The sequence below is a fragment of the Cheilinus undulatus genome, linkage group 19, assembly GCF_018320785.1.
Source record: "Cheilinus undulatus linkage group 19, ASM1832078v1, whole genome shotgun sequence".
NCBI lineage: Eukaryota > Metazoa > Chordata > Actinopteri > Labriformes > Labridae > Cheilinus > Cheilinus undulatus.
This window is the reverse complement of record NC_054883.1, coordinates 10811999-10830420: the sequence shown is the minus strand read 5'-3', so window position 1 is coordinate 10830420 and position 18422 is coordinate 10811999. Positions and strand designations below refer to the sequence as shown.

At 39.8% G+C, this 18422-nt stretch overlaps 1 protein-coding gene across 10 annotated transcripts in view; it reads right to left on the bottom strand.

Annotated features, from left to right (window-relative positions):
- The window catches only part of si:ch211-285f17.1 (sickle tail protein), a 207596-nt gene that overhangs the window by 146307 nt on the left and 42867 nt on the right, over positions 1–18422 (bottom strand). For 2 of the 10 annotated variants that reach the window (XM_041814790.1, XM_041814791.1), the window contains exon 1: positions 3176–4754. The exons of 1 other annotated variant lie outside the window; for it this stretch is intronic. In XM_041814790.1, coding sequence (XP_041670724.1) covers positions 3176–3488 — 313 coding nt within the window. In that variant the 5' untranslated portion in view covers positions 3489–4754. Of the gene's footprint in view, positions 1–3175; positions 4758–18422 lie in introns of those variants that run through there. 7 more of the 10 variants (XM_041814793.1, XM_041814792.1, XM_041814804.1 and 4 more) reach the window with 5 other exon arrangements.

The window sequence follows — 18422 nt, the reverse complement described above, 5'->3', positions numbered from 1 at the left end:
ATCAACGCTGCAGAAAGTCCTTTTATTTGTGTAAAGAAGAGTCTGGAAGCAGCACAGACAAGAACATCTGGTTTCCAGTACAAACCTGCCCCCCTTGTAACCCATAACCTGTCTTTAGTGAAGGGAGGGATTCACACAGACACAGCTCAGGACCTGTTGATTTCCCAGCATGCCCTGCTCACATTCCTGACCTCCTTCTGTCACTCTCTTACTTGACTCAGCCCAACATCCACGCTCTTAAACCCCCCCTTTATGCATCCACATTGATGCCTTTGAGGACAGGCTGAACAGTCAAGTGTGATTCAAGGGTGGCTGACAGGAAACATTTCAACAAATAGAGGGGGAAATGTCTGGTCTGTCAATCAAACTTTTAACAGTGTACACACATATCTAAACAGTTTTTGACTGCTCCCCCATAGAGAGGGAAGTGAACTGGCAAAACTGTGAGAGCCAACACCCTGCAGAGTTGGGAATGTGGTGAGAAGGCCAAAAGGGAATGATAAGACCACTTTCCTAAACCCCTTTGCCCCCATTTCTTAATCTGCTCCCTGTAGAGACAGAGGCAGCGGGATAGTGACAAAAATCCCATGAGCAGTTATCCATCTTTCTTTAAGCAGGGCAGCAATTACATCAAAGATACCACTGCTTTTAAAATGACACTTCATTGCTCACTTCATTGGGACCAATGCATTGGAAGAGTAGGATTTAAAGTAAGCTAAACTATAGGTTTGTGCCAGGTTTTGCAGCCTTTTGAGGCTAGAAGTGACTTTTTCCAAAGGATGCAAAAAAAGGCTCTGAGATCCAAAAGGACTTCAACTGGACTTTTGGTATTCAATGTAACCTGCCTGCTTCTGTTGCATAATGGGCTATTTTGGGTCTAAATGCTTGTTAATTGCAAATGTTTAACCCATCATCCAATCTGTGCTCCAGGGCAAGCAGGAGATCCTAGATAACCTTCAGAGGCCCTAATCCATACAGTACACAGCGCAGTGATTGGAAAGACAAGAGATCCCGAACAAGCACAAAAGCCTAATCCCTGCATGCCGAACAGACCAAGAAAAAATGGATGATTAGTAGATAGAGGCAAGGTTTTCAAAATTTTGTAACTTCCATACCACATGTTTTAAGACAATACAACCCCAGCATTAAAAATACCAAAGCTTTAAATAAAATGAGCCCAATAAGAGAGAGCATTGTCTTAACAGCACAAATATGTTGGCATGGTTGTGGTACTGAAGTGTTTCCAACATATTTTTGTAGTTAAGATGTGTAGGGGTTTGCCAGAAATTTTCAATCTTCAAATTTTGTTGCAGTGGTATCAAACTGTTATCAACATTGTTTCAATTTCTCGAGTGACATATCAAAGTACAAAAGTCAGGAATCGCCACACCTACATGGAAGACAAACGTTATTGAAAAACCTTTTTTTTTAAGTTATATTTGATTGATAACCACACTTTGAAAGCTGCCTGTGTCCCCTATAACACACTTCAGATTAGAGTTGTTGGGCAAAATCGGTTCACAACAGAATCACAAACATCAACTTCTACAATTCTCAATCAATTCAAAATTTCCCTTTTTAAACCTCCTTTATTCATTCTTAAGGCATCATCAACAGCATACAGTCTGAGCACAGCAGACCCACTGCTGGTGTGCATCGTCTCCACCTTCCCTGGTACACTGATGCAGCAGGAGGTGTGCAGCTCGTTAGCTGTGCTGTTAGCATTAGCAGCGCCAGCTCTTAGCATCAGTAATATTTACACTGCTACGTCTGACATATTCACTTACTACCTTGTACTGTCTATGGAGCCATGAGACACTCACCTGTCTGATTCTACAGATCCCTGGGTAAGAGGAAGCCAAGACAAAAGTGAAGTAGCCTACTTCAGGAACAAGTCAAAAGCCAGAGGTCATATCATATACCAACACCCGAAGTTTAAAATAAGCAGAACAACGGCAAGCAACAGCTGTCTACACAGACAATAAAGATAACAGGCCCTACTGTCTGTATCATGTCAAATCACAGTGTTATGGTTTAATGAGTGACCATGTAAACTAGTGCGTTTACGTCTGTTGTTAACAGATGTTGAATTTTAAAGAGCCAATTTGTTAAGATTTCCAACATCATTAGTGGTGCATCATAAAAGGAAAACTGTGGCAAAGAGGACCCAGGACTGTTGAGCAGCAAGAGTGCTATATCAGACAAGAATGGAACAACATTCCTCTCCCAAAACTCCAGCAACTAGTCTCATCACTCCCCAGATGTGTATAGATGGTTTGTTAAAAGAAGCAGTCACAATGGTAAACATGTCCCTACTTTTTTGAGATCCCATAAAATTCAAAATTTGCATATGTTTTTCATGAAATGTTAAAATGTCTCAGTTTCAACATCTGATGTATTTTTTATGTTCTATTGTAAAAAAAAATGTTTTCATGAAATTTGAAAATCATTGCGTTCTGTTTCTAATCATAGTTTATACAGTGCCCCAGCATTTTTGGAATTAAGGTTGTCATTAAATTCAAATCTGATAAGTATATTTCAGACATTATGTAAACCCAGTTTTCTTTTACATATGTTTACATAATGATAAAAACTGCGCATTCAGCTGAAGGTTACCAGTTAACACGGTCACTTGTTAAACCATAACACCTGCTGTCCTCAAGAGGCTTCAGACTGATAATTATTTTTTCACTCACATGTTTCAGATCATTTCTTTTCTTGCTTTAAGTCACAATTTATTTAACTTTAAATATTTTGCAGTTTACGCACAGATTAATGTGATTTCTGTTTCAGGTTTTCTTCTGTATAAATTGTTGTAATCAGCTGACAATGTGCAACAAATGTGCACTAAAATATGCCTTATTTTGAGCACATTTTGTTGTTTTTTTTGCCATATAATAATTTTGAACTTCTAAGTTCACAGCAGACTGGAGTGGATGATGAAACGATCAACTTTTTAAAACAAATACAGATTCAGGAATTGTTAAAAACAATTCTGAATCAAATCGCAACCCCAAGAACTGGAATGAGACATTAAAAGATTCACGTCGCATTGTCAGTTCTTTAATTAGATTGACAATCAAGTTTTGTTTAAGTAAGGATAAAACAAAACGTCAACTGAGAAATGACAGTAGACAATCTGGCTTTCAGGTGGTGAAATCAGTGCATTACTTACTGTGCAAAGATCCCTTAGGTGGGCTGATCCTGCTCTTTGGATGGGCCATCTCCACGTTCTCAGCCTTCTCATCTGTACTCTGGTTTTGGGCCTGAGCTTCAGTTTGGTTCTCCCTCTTTTCTTTCTCCTGGGGCACAGTCGCTGGTACAGATTTCTGTCTACTCAGGACGCCATCACTACCTGCCCTCATCAGCTTCTCCCCCACACTTACCACCCGGGCTCGACCTGTGCCAGTGCATTCCTTCCTTGGTGAGGGCAGTTTGGATCCGGCCCCTGCAGAGGGTGGGCGAGCCAGCCTGGAGGCTTTGGACATCCTGCAGGTCAGAAAAGCTCCTCAGTCAGTGTGTCCCGTGGGGGATCCAGGGTTTCTGAGCTCTCAGTGAATGACTCGGTGACTCTGCAGCTCCAGCGTGTTGTGACTGGTGCAGGTAGGCTGAGTGGGCCGGAGACGGGGAGGGAGGGAGGGGAGGGCACTTTTGGGAAGGGAGCAAAGGGTGAGGGTTAGGGGTGGGGGGTTATTAACTCCTTGGAAGGTGTTCTCCTCTCCTGGCGTGGCCTCCTGGGATCATCCTCCAAAGCAAACAGTGTGCTAGCAAAGTGGGTGTAGATAAACCTGTAGAGTGACAGGATGTGCTGTGCCAAAAGCAAACAGAAACTCAGGTCTCCAGTGTCAGCGCATTCCGGCTTCTTAATCCCTCCTCTGCCTCTCCTCCCCGTATTTCACACTCTCGCCTTCTCCATCCCTGTCATTTTTTTGGTAAATCTTCCTGCTCCCTCTCTTCATCACTTGCACTCATAATATGGTTGTCAACTCTTCTCCTACCTCATGCCTTGTAATTCTTCCCCATGTTCCTGTCCTCCTGTGCCTTCTCTCTCCTCCTCCTCCTCCTCTTTCGCTCCGGTTCACTCGCTCCTCTGTGCTGATGCTCAGCGGGTAACAATTCCAGCACTCAGGCAGGCGGAGACCAGAGAGAGAAAGATTTAGGGACAGCAAGAGGGGGAAAAAAACAAAAAGAAAGGGCAAGAGAAAGAGAAAGTGCCGGTACAGGCTTTGCGAAGGAGCCCTTGTCTTCAGGTGCAGCTGCTCAAGCTGTTCCAGATGTGAAGCGCTTCACGTCATCTGCCAAACGCTCAAAGCCACACTTTTGTACAATCCCCGGCTTCACCTCGTCCTACTTTTCCTCCTTCTTCATCTTTTTCTCTGTCCGCCTCTCGTCCCACTACTCCAAACAGCCTGTTCTCCCCACATGCAACGAGATGTTCATGCAACCAGAGGCAAGAAATGCACCGCACAACACACGAAACCCCACAATCACTGCTGGAATTTACAGAGAATTAAAGAGCGCAAAGGAAAGGGAGCGTTACAGCATGTGTGTCTATGTGTGAGTGTGTACACAAGAGACGAACAGTGGAGCCGTTCTGATCTCCTGCACCGAAGGCATCAGCTGTGACAAGAAAAAAAAAATACAGCTGAGAGAGACGCAGCACGGAAGAGAAGATCAGAGCTTTTCTTTGCTTCTTTTCTCACCCTCTGTCGTTAAAAACTCAACTTTTTCAAGAAGCTTTTTCTTTTTGACAAAGTACTTCCAAAATTTGTCTTTCTCTGACCCAAAGAAATTTCCTCTACAGCACACAGTTATCACTACCAGACAAGCCCAATAAAGAATGATTCATTGTTGGTGGGACAAACAGGGAGGAGGCAATAAAAACAACAACTCTGAGCCATTAAGGGAAGACTTTTTGAGGTTTTTTTGCTGTAAAAGTACATTTTGTTCAAACAGCAGAGTACTCCACAATCCTAAAAACCCTAATCCTCACACTCTGACCCTAAATGTTACCGCCTTCTGACCCTGACACCTAACCTTACAGACAGATTACCCTATTTCTGGTACCAAACCTGTGATACTTGTGTAATATTCTGCAGCATGAACATGTGATGAAAAGAGCAGGGATGCTATTGCGTGCTCGCTGACTAAACACCCGAAAATGGATTACAGTGAGCAAAAGGATCAACCATGTTCAGGGCAGGCAACACGTTATAAAAGAGCAACAATCCACACTGACTGGACCAGTGGCTTACATTTACACAGGGATGATTTCAAACAATGCATCCCAGTAAGAAGTCCCAAAATAGAATTTTCTTTTGCATGTGGTGTCATTTTTCATCCCCTGCAAAGTTTCAAAGATAACAGCATGATCATTTGCATTTTCATACAGGGATTTAGATGCAAAAAAGACACTTTCATGTGCAACATCAGTGCAAGAGATCTGATCACATTCTCCACATCTCTCCTGCTCATTGCCTTTAACCTCTCAGAGCACCCTGACAGCCATCGCTGATCGTATAGATATGCAATATTAATCATATTTCTACATATTTGTATGGCTTTAGATAAAGAGCAAAGCAGATTGACCTACATACTTTGCCGATGAACAGTTTGCTGACAAAATCAGCCGGCTAAGAACCTCACGGGAACTGCCGCATGCATGTCTGATGGATTTTTGAAAGAGAGAGAAAAAGAGGAAAGACATTTCCATAAGATTAAATATCAGAATTGCGCCAGATTATATTTGTGCGTCATCACTTTGGCTACTATGTTTACAGAGTTGTAGTACAAGGGATTACGTCAAAGCTTTAAAAAGGATGACCACAGAAAACACAGGCTGCATATAGGTTTCAGTGAGTGACTTAATGGTAACTTTCTCATACTATGGTTTGTGTGCAAATGAAAGCCTTCTGTATGGACTCCCAGGCTTGAAGCCAGTTCTAACTCTACAGTAGATCAGACTTGCTTCAAAGGCTTTAAATAACATAGCATTTAGGGACGGATATAATTTGAGTTTCCTAATTAAGCCTGTGATTTTGTGCGATGTGATAGATCATAAAGAGCGTCTATGTATCAAATAACAAGCCCAAACATTGACACACGATCCAGCCATCGAGAAATTTTGCATTGCAAACTTGAGCTGGAAAAAAAGCCACAAATATTTCAACTTTTAAAAAGAACTGTGAAAGATTATAATCCACAGAGGTGAATCTGGCTCAGACACTAAAGGCCCAAATGACTAAACTGCCACCCACAGCTGTCTGATCCACCAACAACCATCAGCCGACTAATGTTTCACTTTTCACGCAGGAAGGGGGGCCGTTTGGGTCTGAGACGTCTGAGCAGTGGGATGAGCGGTTATGGAAATAAAGTGATGCTGAAAAACCCCACCAAGTTCTGCTTTTGCCTCGTGTTACTCCTAAGTGTGCAGAGGAGGGGCTGTGTGACATATTTAAGGAGGTTGGTGGGCTCAGCGAGAGTTGTCTGAGTGCCTCTGTGGTATTTCTCTAATTAACTGACTTTTCTGTCTGAGGGTTATGATTAAAAAAGGGGGGAAAGGTTATAAATGATCTCCTCCCCATGAGCTAAGGCCAGTGTGAGAGCTGGTCGACGTCTGTGCTGTCTGTGTAAATTATGACTGTTTCCAACATTATTACTGTGATACACAAGAATGCTTGTGGTCACTCAAGCTGAGAAATGTAATAGAATCAAGTAAATGTAAAATAGATTTTAGCTGCTGGAATCAATACTTGATATTAACAATAGCTCAAATAACTACCTGTGTGAGAAAGGGGTCAAATGACAATACGCCTTCAACTTTATGGAGTTTTACAGTATCTTAAAACATATTATTTTGTTTCCCTGGCGTGTAATTCTTTTTTAGTATACTATCTCTGCATTTATCGTGCTAGTTTCATGGTCAAGCAATAGATTAGTTTTGATTTGCTTATGGCCAACAATAACAAATCTCATCTCAAAAGAGCTTACTCCTAAACATTTTATATTATTTTTATTAGCCTCTTAATACTTTATTCTTCCTCTTTGTTATCTGTCTTTGCACCAAACACTAAGTCAAACTCTTTGTATTTGGAAATGTACTTGGCAATAAAATCTGATTCTGAAAAAAGGTGTTTAGACTGGCATCATTCTTCAAACAATAACATATATATAATTTACTGATGATAAGGAATGGTATGTTTGCACTTCATGAAATTAAACTTGACACTTGCTTAGCCTCAACAAAAGCCAGTTTGGCACAGTTTGGCACAGTTTGGCAGAGTAAACCCTGATCTAGCTTGTGTGTCCAGTCAGTGTCTGTTCAGCCTCACACAGCAATGGCGGAAACTGCGGCTCTATGCAGAGAGCCAGATCAGTTCGCTCACCTCGGTAATGTATAGTTAATGTTTATCAAACAACAATAAAGAAAGAAAAAAATAGAAAATTCCTGTTGTTGGTGGGTACATCACTGCTGGCTTGTCACCTGCCATCTTGAACTGAGTTGTCGTTTCTTCATCTATTCACCAAAGTGAATTGAAAAAAAAAATCCACAAGTTGAGACATAGAGAAAAACTTTTAGGGACCAGGAGACATTGTTGTCTGTCTGTAATATCACATTGATTAAAGGTTGGGAAGGTTCTTGAAAAAATCCTGGTTTTACCAAACTTTATTATTATTATTCTTTAATAAACTTGCTCAAAAATGTTTGATTCTGCCCTCACTTCGTCATTATGAGGTACTGTGTATAGATGAATGAAATTTTGAACAGTAGCATCAGACTGTAACATAACAAAATTGAAACAAGTGAAGGGGGTCTGAATGATTTCTTAATGCAGAGCATGTGTGCATTTAATGAGATACTAAAGTGTGAGGAAGAGTTTATTTGAGGTTGTTTTTGGGGTCAAAACAGTTCACATGTGTTGCAGCATTTGCACACTGTTGCACTTCATCCAGCAGGTATGGGAGTAGGGATGCACTTGAATGAAAATTCTTGGCCGAAACCGAAAACTGAAAAATTGAAATAAATTATTATGCCAATTATAAGTACCATTGCATTTATGGCTATGACTGTGTACTAACCTCACTAAAATCAATTGCAATTGCATAAATTAATTTTAATGCTTCAAAGAATAAGTCAATTACAAAATTATGTAAATATTTAATAAGCACTGACATTCCAACAATGCACAAAATAAAATACAAAATAAAATGTTTAACTTGACGACACTCATGGATACATTAAATCAGTGGTTCTCAACCTTTTTTTAGTCATGAACCCTCTGTGAAGTATTTTTTCAGCCAAGTATCCCTAAACAGTGCAAAGCTTTTTGGCCAAAAAGAAAGACATTAAACAGCGCTGTGACAGCCATCTGATTTATCAAACTTTGTAACTGATAAACACTTTCAAATTACAAATATTAGATTTTTTTTCTAAACATTTTAAATGTTAAAAATGCATGACTAAATTCATGGTACATCTTCTCATCACTAAATGTGGGAATTCAAATTAATATAGTGAAAACAGTGACTGGAAAGGCTTTAAACCCAGAAGTGTGCAAAACGCTGATCGGCTGCAGCGGTATCTCTGGAACAGTTTTGAAAAAAAAACATAGAGCTAGAAAAAAAAAACCTTAAAACTTAAAACCTGTGAATAATTCATTATAAAAAAGACAGCTTAGTGCCCCTTTTTGAGATCATAATAAAGATCTCTTCTTAAACTGAAATCATGGACTTAGTTATAGATCAGCATTTCTTTACAAAAATAGATCACAAACCTTTTTATGAATGGAGTGATTGCGAATACAGTGATTAACAGGCAGTGCGGGTCAAACCATCCTGCCAAGGGGGAGACTCAGGGGTTTTTAGAGTGATTAAATTTAATAAGCTACAAAATATACACTCCACTTCATAAACTTAAGGTCCTAACACTCCAGTCACAATGTTTTCATGCAAATTATTCACACTAAATATTTACTTTTCGAACCTGTAGCGAATCAATGCAAGCTTCCAAACCAGCAACATCATTTTGCAGCGCGACATGGCTGCGGATATTTAAGTTTTGCTCTGATGAGCGCACATGGTGGTGGTGGTGCTGATTTTTAAGGCAGAAAGAGGAACAAAAATGTTCGCTTCTCCAACACCACCTGATGTTTGTCCTCTCCTCATATCTGTCTGTATCAGTGCTTGTGTTTTTGCCTCATGTAGCCTGGTAGAGAGGGAGACAGGCAGCAGGCAGCCCGACATGTCTGTGTGAACGTAAATGCGCTACTCACACAACTGGAGCTGTTTCTAAACTAACGGGACTCTAGTCTAGTGAAATACTGTATTTACCAACACAGTCTCCTCTGACCTCAAACATACGACTTATAAATATTCCAGATCAACCAGCTCACTGAAATCACTCCTCTGACCAGTCTGGATTACTAACAGGTAAGCCAAGCTGTGGGGGAGTTAACTCCTCTCACCGCGAGCTTCAGCTGCACTCTACTCTTATTGATCCTCTTTGACATAGAGTGAATAAAAAGTCAGTCCCTCCTCTTACAAACTTGGCTGGCACAGTGAATGAAACAGTGAAACAAAACAGCACTGACCTCCTGGCTGTGCGTAAAAGTGCCCCGCTACGTATGGAGTGAAGGATGGAGAGGGAGAAACCTCCTTTTATCTTCTGCTTCAATAAATATTACTGTTTATCAGAGGACAGAGAAAACACACCGCAGATGTTGGCCGCACGAATGTGATTTTAGAATGTAATATACTCGCAAAATCATGTCACTCCTAATGTGCAAAGAAAGGCGCTATTTTTCTTAAATAGCCGGCATATACTTTAAAATCTCACGGACCCCCTGGAGTGCCTTCACATACGCGTACCCCTATTTGAGAACCACTGATCCAAGTGCGTGCTGGCCGCGGTTTTTGCTTACATCATCAAGACATCGTGTTTCGGCCTTGTTTTTCGGTGGTAAAAGTCTTTTGGCCGAAAATGCACTTTTGGGCCATTTTCGGCCGAAAATTTTCAGTGGCCGAATTTTCGGTGCATCCCTGTATGCATATTTGTTCATTGTTCATACTGATTCTATTCGTTTGCATGGATCGCCCCCCTTCCCTCTCTCCCTCCGAGCAACTGTCCTACCAATGAAATTTTGTTCAGATGAAAGCTCCTTGACCGACTGATGGGTGTCAGCTCTATTCAGATCAGTACAAAACATGGTGAATTTTGTGTTTGTCTATTGTTTACCACTGTCTCATGGAAGTAAAGATTACTAAAGATGTGTTTTTGGGCTTATTAGGCTACTATTTACAGAGTAGGAGAGAAGATAGGGTCAGAAACAGGGAAGAGAGAGTATGAAAAGTCATGTAAGAAAGGAGCCACAGGCCAGATCTGAACCCAGGCAGCCGACACGTGTAGGGCGTGACCACATGGTTTGGCGATGGAAGAGAAGATCCTTACTACCAATAAATGAACTGCAGTGAGCGTAGCTCCATCTTTAAGAAAACTGACAGGTATGCTTGGTATCCCAATAGAAGGGTACCAAAAAAAGTAAGATTGTCAAGATCATTCAATTTAGCACCTTCCCCAACTTTTGACAGTGGACACAAAAATTATCGCATACCATACCAAACTAGACGGTATAAGATGTGGTGTTTTAAGTCATTGTAGCAACTTTAGTGTTGCAGTTTCTAATAAAGGATTAATATAATCTCTATATGTTAGCTGTCGTACTTGTCCTGTCTGTCTTTTGGACATAAGCATGCAGTATCTGAGTTTATCCCTGGAAAAAATTTCAGTTTCATCCTCATTAACACTGATTAAAGTGCTCAGTTTGCCTACAACTGTAAAATTGGTAAGTATAAGAATGGAGAAGAAAATGATCAGAGATCATCACTACACACCAGAAATTTCACATGCTACATTGTTCATTTAAGAACACAGATTATAGATAAACCATCTGAATGACTAGCACCTGATGCAGCCAAGTAACCCCAAAGGCTAAGTTTCATTTGGTTTTTTTTTTCTGTAGAAGCTGGTGGTGGGCTAGGTTGGAGGATTTCAGAAGAAATTGGGCGGGGGGGAATGGGTGAGCTGCGTACTACTCTGCTCAGGATTAAGGTTGAGACTGTTTTCCAAGCCCTCAGGGGTTGGTTGTTTCTTTTCCTACATTCCATCTCAGCGCTCCCTCCCGACCATATCATGAGTCATTACTGCCTGTAACATTCACTCAATATCAGCTGCTGAATCTCAGTGAGGCACATAAGCTGTGTGGAAATGTGCAACAATATTATTGAGCAAGTTGGGACCAGAGTACAGGGGTGCATAACATGTAAAGGGACAGAAACAGGATTTAAGATTCTTTTAACTAAACTTTTTAAAATTGCTGTGTCATCTACTGAAATGTTACTGGTTTTCTACAGAAAAGCACATCACCAAGAGGCAAGTTTGCTCTAACTTTCACTGGGAGGACAGTAAAACTTTCATGTTCTTTGGAATAACAATTTCTCACCCTAGCAAACAATCAATATTTCATCAGACTTTTTACTAGTTCACAGACTCATGAAATCTGAATCTCTATAAATCTCTAAATTGGTCAACACACTGTACTTTTTCCTCACCATATGAATATCTTTAATCCCCACTGTTTTAGCCGTTGGCTGCTGAAAAGTGTCCCAAAGGCAGAGAAAGAACAAGTATGCATGAGACAAAAGACACTCTGACAGTTGGGACCAATTAGTTGTAACACCCAGCGGCTCCCCAGGGAAATAGACAGCCGACATGTCACATTATCTGCTGCATTAAGTCGCAGTAAACGCAGCATTGATCATGGCAGAGGGACTGCCAATCACTCAGGTCAGAGGAGACAGAGGCCCCTGTCTCTGCCAATATCGCTACCTTTCAGTTAAAGAAGTCTGATTGATCCAGGTGGCTCTGCAGAATAGTAAACACTGATAAAACAGAGTTTTAAAAATGGCCCTTTCCATCATTTCGAAGTCTCTTGAGCATCATGATGAAATAGAAAGGACATCATAGCAGCTATGAGATTGTTTGTACAGCTCATTAGAGGGAGGGAGTTACATTTATGCATTCAGCTGACAGAAATACAAACCAAAGTATGCATATTAAGAGTTCAAGTTTGATTTCATATATCTGTTTGTGATTACATATTTAAATCAGCTACTAAAGATTTGAAGGACATCCTAAGAACAAACACTGGCAAATTCTTGGTCTGGGTCGTCGATTATTAAGAAAACTTTAAGTGATTGAGTTAATGAGTCTACACACCATCATATATGTAAAGCAAAGGTCAGCCAACTTCACAAAGATTTTTTTCTGCTAGCACGTAAAATTTCACTGCTAACATGTCTGATTACACATAGCATTGATATGAAGGCAAAAACTGTTACAGCATCATAGTATCACTGCGTTGCTTCATCTATCATTTCAGCACTTCTTTTTAATGTCACATCTTGCCTACTGACCCCCCACCACATCTGACAGAGAAAGCCTCCCACTGTGAGATGCATGTGTGAAAAAGCAAGCCGGAAGATTTTAATGCAGCCATGTCCACACATTTTCTGCAAAATTTTCAGCACTGCATGAATCAAAGAGGCTATTGTAACACTTTTTAGGGATGCATGTTTACATCTGCAGCTGAGGAAAGAAGGAAAAAAGAATACTTTCTAACAGGCTGCAACTTACTTTTTTAAATGGCTTCATCTGTTTTTTCATTTTTATAGTTATGCTAAAGAGATGAACAAATGTACTGTAAATTGTCTTTGAAAAAGTTATGATTAAATACAGAAGTTTCCGAGAAAGGAAACCTGAGTCACTTCTTGATGGTGAATCACCAGCAAGATAAGACTCAGACAGATAAAGAACCAAAAGAAGAGAGAAATCGTTTACTGATTTACCAAACGATGGCTAATGTATTCAGTTTGTGAATTGGAATAAAAATAGGCTTTTTCTGTTTGCTGAGGACCAGTTTTGCATCAATATGACAAAAACCAAACACTGAAAAATGACTGTAGTTAGAAATATGTTAAGCTAAGCTTCAATAAATCAACCTTGCAAAGCAGATGGGTTTGCCAGACTCCATGTCTGTCATCAGGCAGATTTATCTTGAAAAGTTACAATCCTCAACATTTGTGCTGAATCAAACGCTACTGGGACCAATTAGCATCACTGGGCGGGGTTTAGTTGCACTCAAAGCCATTTGCAATGGCTGCCTCCAGTGTGGTGATTATATATAGCTAGTGTTCAGTTTTCTAAAACTGGACCACATTTCTTTATGAAATAAAGAATAAAAACAACACTGAAAGCTTTTCATAACAGGAAAGATGTTTTCGCTCTTCCGCTGACCTGTGTCAGCATGAGTTTTTGAGAGTTACTGGGGGAAAGTGTTAGTTGTTGTGTGAGTGGTTGTATACAGTGGCAGCTGACTAGCTCAGACTTAAACTAAAATGCCTAAAAAATGACTCCGATGTTATGTATTTCTTGGTTGAGGTCTTGCATTATTTTACTAATTTCCAAATGTTTTTTTAAAGACAGAAACAATCTTAATTTTATAGTTGTAATGGGATGCTACATATTGTTCATGTTTTGTGCTGCTTGCTTGTGATGGACCTCAATTATCCATTGCAAATTTAATCAACCAAGATAAGCCCCATGCATGGAACTCAATCACCCCACTTATCCATGTAGCACCACTAGGTAGTGCTGGGAGATTGAGTTTCAACTTCAATTTCAACTTTAGCTTCCTACGATCAGAAAACCAAGATTGCTGAAAGAGAACATGCTGCTGAAGAGTGAATTCAACATTTCAGTTTATATGTCATGAGCTACAACGTGTTACTTAATCTGAGGCTACTGAATGAGCGTTTATGCTCAAAGAGGTACAGAGAGTTGAAAATCAACACAAGCAGATTTACTGAATGCATCCTGACTGTCAGCCTTGGTAAGAATGTAAGGCACTGTATACTTCTGGAAAGCATTTCAAAGTAAATGTATAATCTTTTTTTTGTTTGTTTGTTTTTGGCAATAAAGAGTACTTGTGTTTCAAACAATGCTTTTATTCTGAGTTTGTTTCTGGGGCAGATCATAGACCTTTTTTGTTTTTTTTTTGCTAAGTTGTGCAGCCCTGTCCTCAGGTCCTCGTCAAACTTTCTTCACAAAAACAGTCATATATCACAAAGCCATTTGCACATGCTGTATCAACATTATCTATCAGGTTACAGGTGATATTCATTAAGATCTCCCACTTTGCACATGTAGACAAAATTGATGGTACCCTTTTGGTAAAGAGAGAAAAACCCACAATGGTCACTGAAATAACTTGAAACTGACAGAAGTAATAATAGATAAAATTATACTGAAAATTAACTCATGGAAATCAGACATTGCTTTTGAATTGTGTTTCAACAGGATCATTTTAAAAACAAACTAACAAATCTGGCCTGGAAAAAAATGACCCTTAATGTGATATTTTGTCACAAAACCTATGGAGGTAATCACTGCAATCAAGCAATTTCTGTAACTCTCAATGAGACTTCTGCACCTGTCCACAGGTATATTGGCCCACACTGAGCAAACTGCTCCAGCTGTCTCAGGTTTGAAGGGTGCTTTCTCTAGACTGAATGTTTCAGCTCCTTCCATAGACGTTCAAAAAGATTTCAATAGAATAGGCTGTCAGAATAGTCCAATGTTTGCTCTTAGCCATTCTTGGTTGCGTTTAGCTCTGAGTTTTGGGGTCATTATCCTGTTGGAGGACCCATGATCTGCAACTGAGACCGAGCTCTCTGTCACTGGGCAACACATTTCGCTCCATAAAGCTCCAGTTTTATCTCATATGTCGAAGGGACATTCTCCCAAAAGCTTTGTGGCTTGTCAATATGCATTTTGGCTTATTCCAGTCTGGCTTTTTTATGATTGGCTTAGTGGCAACAGAGGAGTCTTCCTCGGTCGTGTTCCATTGGCTTAAACAGTGACACATGGTGTGTTCTTACACTGATGCTCCTTGACCTTGGAGTTCATCTCTAATCTCTTTGTTCTGGGCTCTTTGGTTATCCTTTTGTATAATTTGCCATCAGTTTTCCTCTTGTGGCCACGTCCAGGCTACTGTCAGGTGGACCTTAAACTTCTGAATGAAATGTGCAGCTGTAGTCACAGGAACATCAAGTTGCTTGGAGATGGTCTTATAGCCTTCACCTTTAATATGCTTGTCTATAACTGTTTTTCTAATCTCCCGGGACAACTGTCTCCTTAGCTTTCTGTGGTCCATGTTCAGTGTGATACACACCATGATACCAAACAGCACAGTGACTACTTTTCACCCTTTAAACTTGCATTCCTGAACAGAAAAAAGAGTTTTAGTGGTTGAATGTTATGCTTGATTCATTTCTGACTTCTCAGAGAAGCCCAGTGAGCCGGCTCAAATTGGGTGAATTCAGTTTGAAATCCCTCATTCCTGTTCAAAATGGTAAAATGTGGAGAGCTTACTGAAAATGAAAGAGTCCACATTAAAGCACTTCATGATGCTGGATGGTCTCTGAGACAAATATGACAGGTGGTCTAATAAATTTGTTAAACACTGTATAAAGTAATAAGCTATGTATAGTCCTTATAAAATAAGATACAGAGCTGTTGCTGCTTCTTAAGAAAACACAATATTTTCTGAGGCCTAATCATTTTAACCCCTTAAAGCCTGTTGTATCATATTTGATACACACTTTTATTTACCTCTATCTGATCAATATGATCAATAAATTACTAAAAAAAAATCTGAACACAATCTGATAAATGATAAAAATGCCCTCAAGTGGATTATCAGTTACCAAAAACACCTAATGTGGCTTTAAAGGGTTAAATTCACTCATAGATGCAGACACAAAATCTGCAAACATGACCTTTATTAATTGTTATCCTTATGTTATTGATGCACAATATTGGATATTTACCAATAGCAGATATTGCAAATGCACAAATTAATTTTAGCCTATACTGATAGGGATACTGAACACATGAACAAAGTTCAGTCCTTAAAATGCACGTTAAAGGGAAAGAAATGATGAATACAGAAAAAGACTTCAGCTGATGCAGGTCTGTTGGTCCAGTCTAAAATCCTCTAGCTTGTTTATACGACCGATATTTATACCTTATAAAGAGTGATTTTTATGGGCAAAGTATTGGTTGTAAATATCAGTCGATAATGCATTCCTATTTTACATCAATCAGAATACTTCAGTCAGGAACACTCTCAACATACATTTTACCATTTTATTGCAAAATGGATATACAGATTTACTTGGTGGAGAAGGCTCTGCTTAAAGGATGCTCCCTGGGTTAGTCACGCAGCAGGCTTTAACTTTAGAGGGAGTTCATAGATAAAACACCCCATATAGAGTGCATATATTAATGGCAAAAAATGAAAAAAATAAAATTAGTTTCAAAGCAAGCTTTATGCTATAAAGGAGGAGGCAGGGGTGGAGGAGTTTAAGCTTTGCCAGCAGCAGCATTAATGCGAGCAGGGATTAGTGAGAAGTATGCCATAATTAAATGGACCACTGTGTTGAGAGAAAGAGGTGTGATTGGCTTTGGCTGAGGTGATAATTGTGATCAGCTGGTCGTCAGCTGATCACAGCTGGGCATATGACTAGCGTGTCCTGCATGACCTAATGCTGAGCTTTATTTGATTATGATGTTTGGCATAATCAAGCAGCTCTAGTGTTGAGTGCTGTTTTTGTCAAGCAGAGTCCTCAATTCAGAACAAGAAGCAAGCAGTGGGAGAGGAAGCAGAGGAAGATGAGCAGAGCGTCTTAACAAGTCATCTTTGTTTATACTGAGAGCCCCCTGATGGTGAATTTACAAACTGTGAGTTTAACACCAGATCAGAGTTAGAATACTAATTCTAAACCACTTATTTACATATGATGCAAAAAAGCTTTCATATTGGCAATATCACATAACATTTACAGCTGATGTTACCTTATCTTTCATTGTCAGATACTAACCTGTTAAAATCAGAGAACTAATATGTCTGTCAGCCTCTACTTCTTGCATTACCTGGCTTCCAAATCTTAAATATTTTAAGCTTTTCAACATGCAGCAATATTAAAGGCAGCAGCAGCAATAAAAACTGTGATTAAACATTAATCTCATGGATTTAAAAAACAACACTGCTGTAAAACAGGTACAAATTTTCAGTTTAAAGGGCAAAATGTGCTGAAAACTGCAGGTTATAGATACAAGATGCAGCATCCTCTCTAAGTCACTGTGCTCAAACGGTGGAAAAAGTCTCTGAAAAGGCAAACTGCTTCAGGCAACAAAGTCATGTCATCTCTTTTTGGTGAGCTCCTGTCACTAGGAATAAGTAGAACCCCTTCTTAACATGGAGCCATAAGAGGATTACTGTAAAAGATGCTGAAACAGAAAATGTTTTCCTCAAACGTTCTCACGGTTCTCTTGATGTGACGCAGTAAACACCGCGTATAATAATGCCCTAAGAGTCAGCATTGGGTTGTTTTTACAGCTTACAGTGTGGAGGGATTGTGCATTTAGTGCCACAGTGTGTCATCATGAATTTTCCCTCCGTATGTCCTGTCTCTGGGGCCCCCCTGTGGCCTTATGAATCACTCCTGCTTTTCACCCTCAATGGGCATCGACATGTAAGCATTCACATGCCCAAAAAAAACCCAGACACAGTTTGGAAACGTCTACCTCTAAACTCATATTTTCATCCAGTTTTTCCCCGAGGCAGAGGATCCACACATTAAGCTCACAGCCTCTCCTTTCTGCTTCAGCATTTTAAGGAGAGTCTGGCTTCTTATCTGGACAGCCTGTCAAGTGTGTTATTGGAAGCAAACTGAAAGCTTCTGCCTGAAGTGTATAAAGCGGATATGAGGAGAGACAAACCACCTATCTCTATTCAGACTGATGTAAATAAAAGCTTCTCCACTCTCTTTATGGCTTATTGATTTTTAGTTCGATGGCTGGGTGCAGGAAGAAAAGGAGGGAGGGAGAGAAAAAGAGAGGAGCAGTTACTGAATTCTGTAACTGCAGCATCTTTCTGGGAAGAAAAGCAACAATAAAGGCATTTCTGCACAATAAAACTCCAGAGAGAAGCATGTTACTGCAGTAAGAGGTATAGTAAGATGATCATACTGTACTGGGTTTTATGGTGGTGAAAGGAGTTTTATTGATACACTGTGATACATCAAGGAAGTTTTTAAGATGATAATCAAACAATATTCTTGTATTACAGTAAAGGAATTAAAGTGATTTGATCTTAAAAGCTCTTTTTGATTCAGTATTCAAATAAAAACGCTGCCTAAACAGACAAAAACAGCTAAGGAGACAAAAAAGGTCAGCATATTAAACTAAGTCTTTTATGCAGTATCTCTAAGATGAAACGTCAAACATTCTGTTATCTAATCTC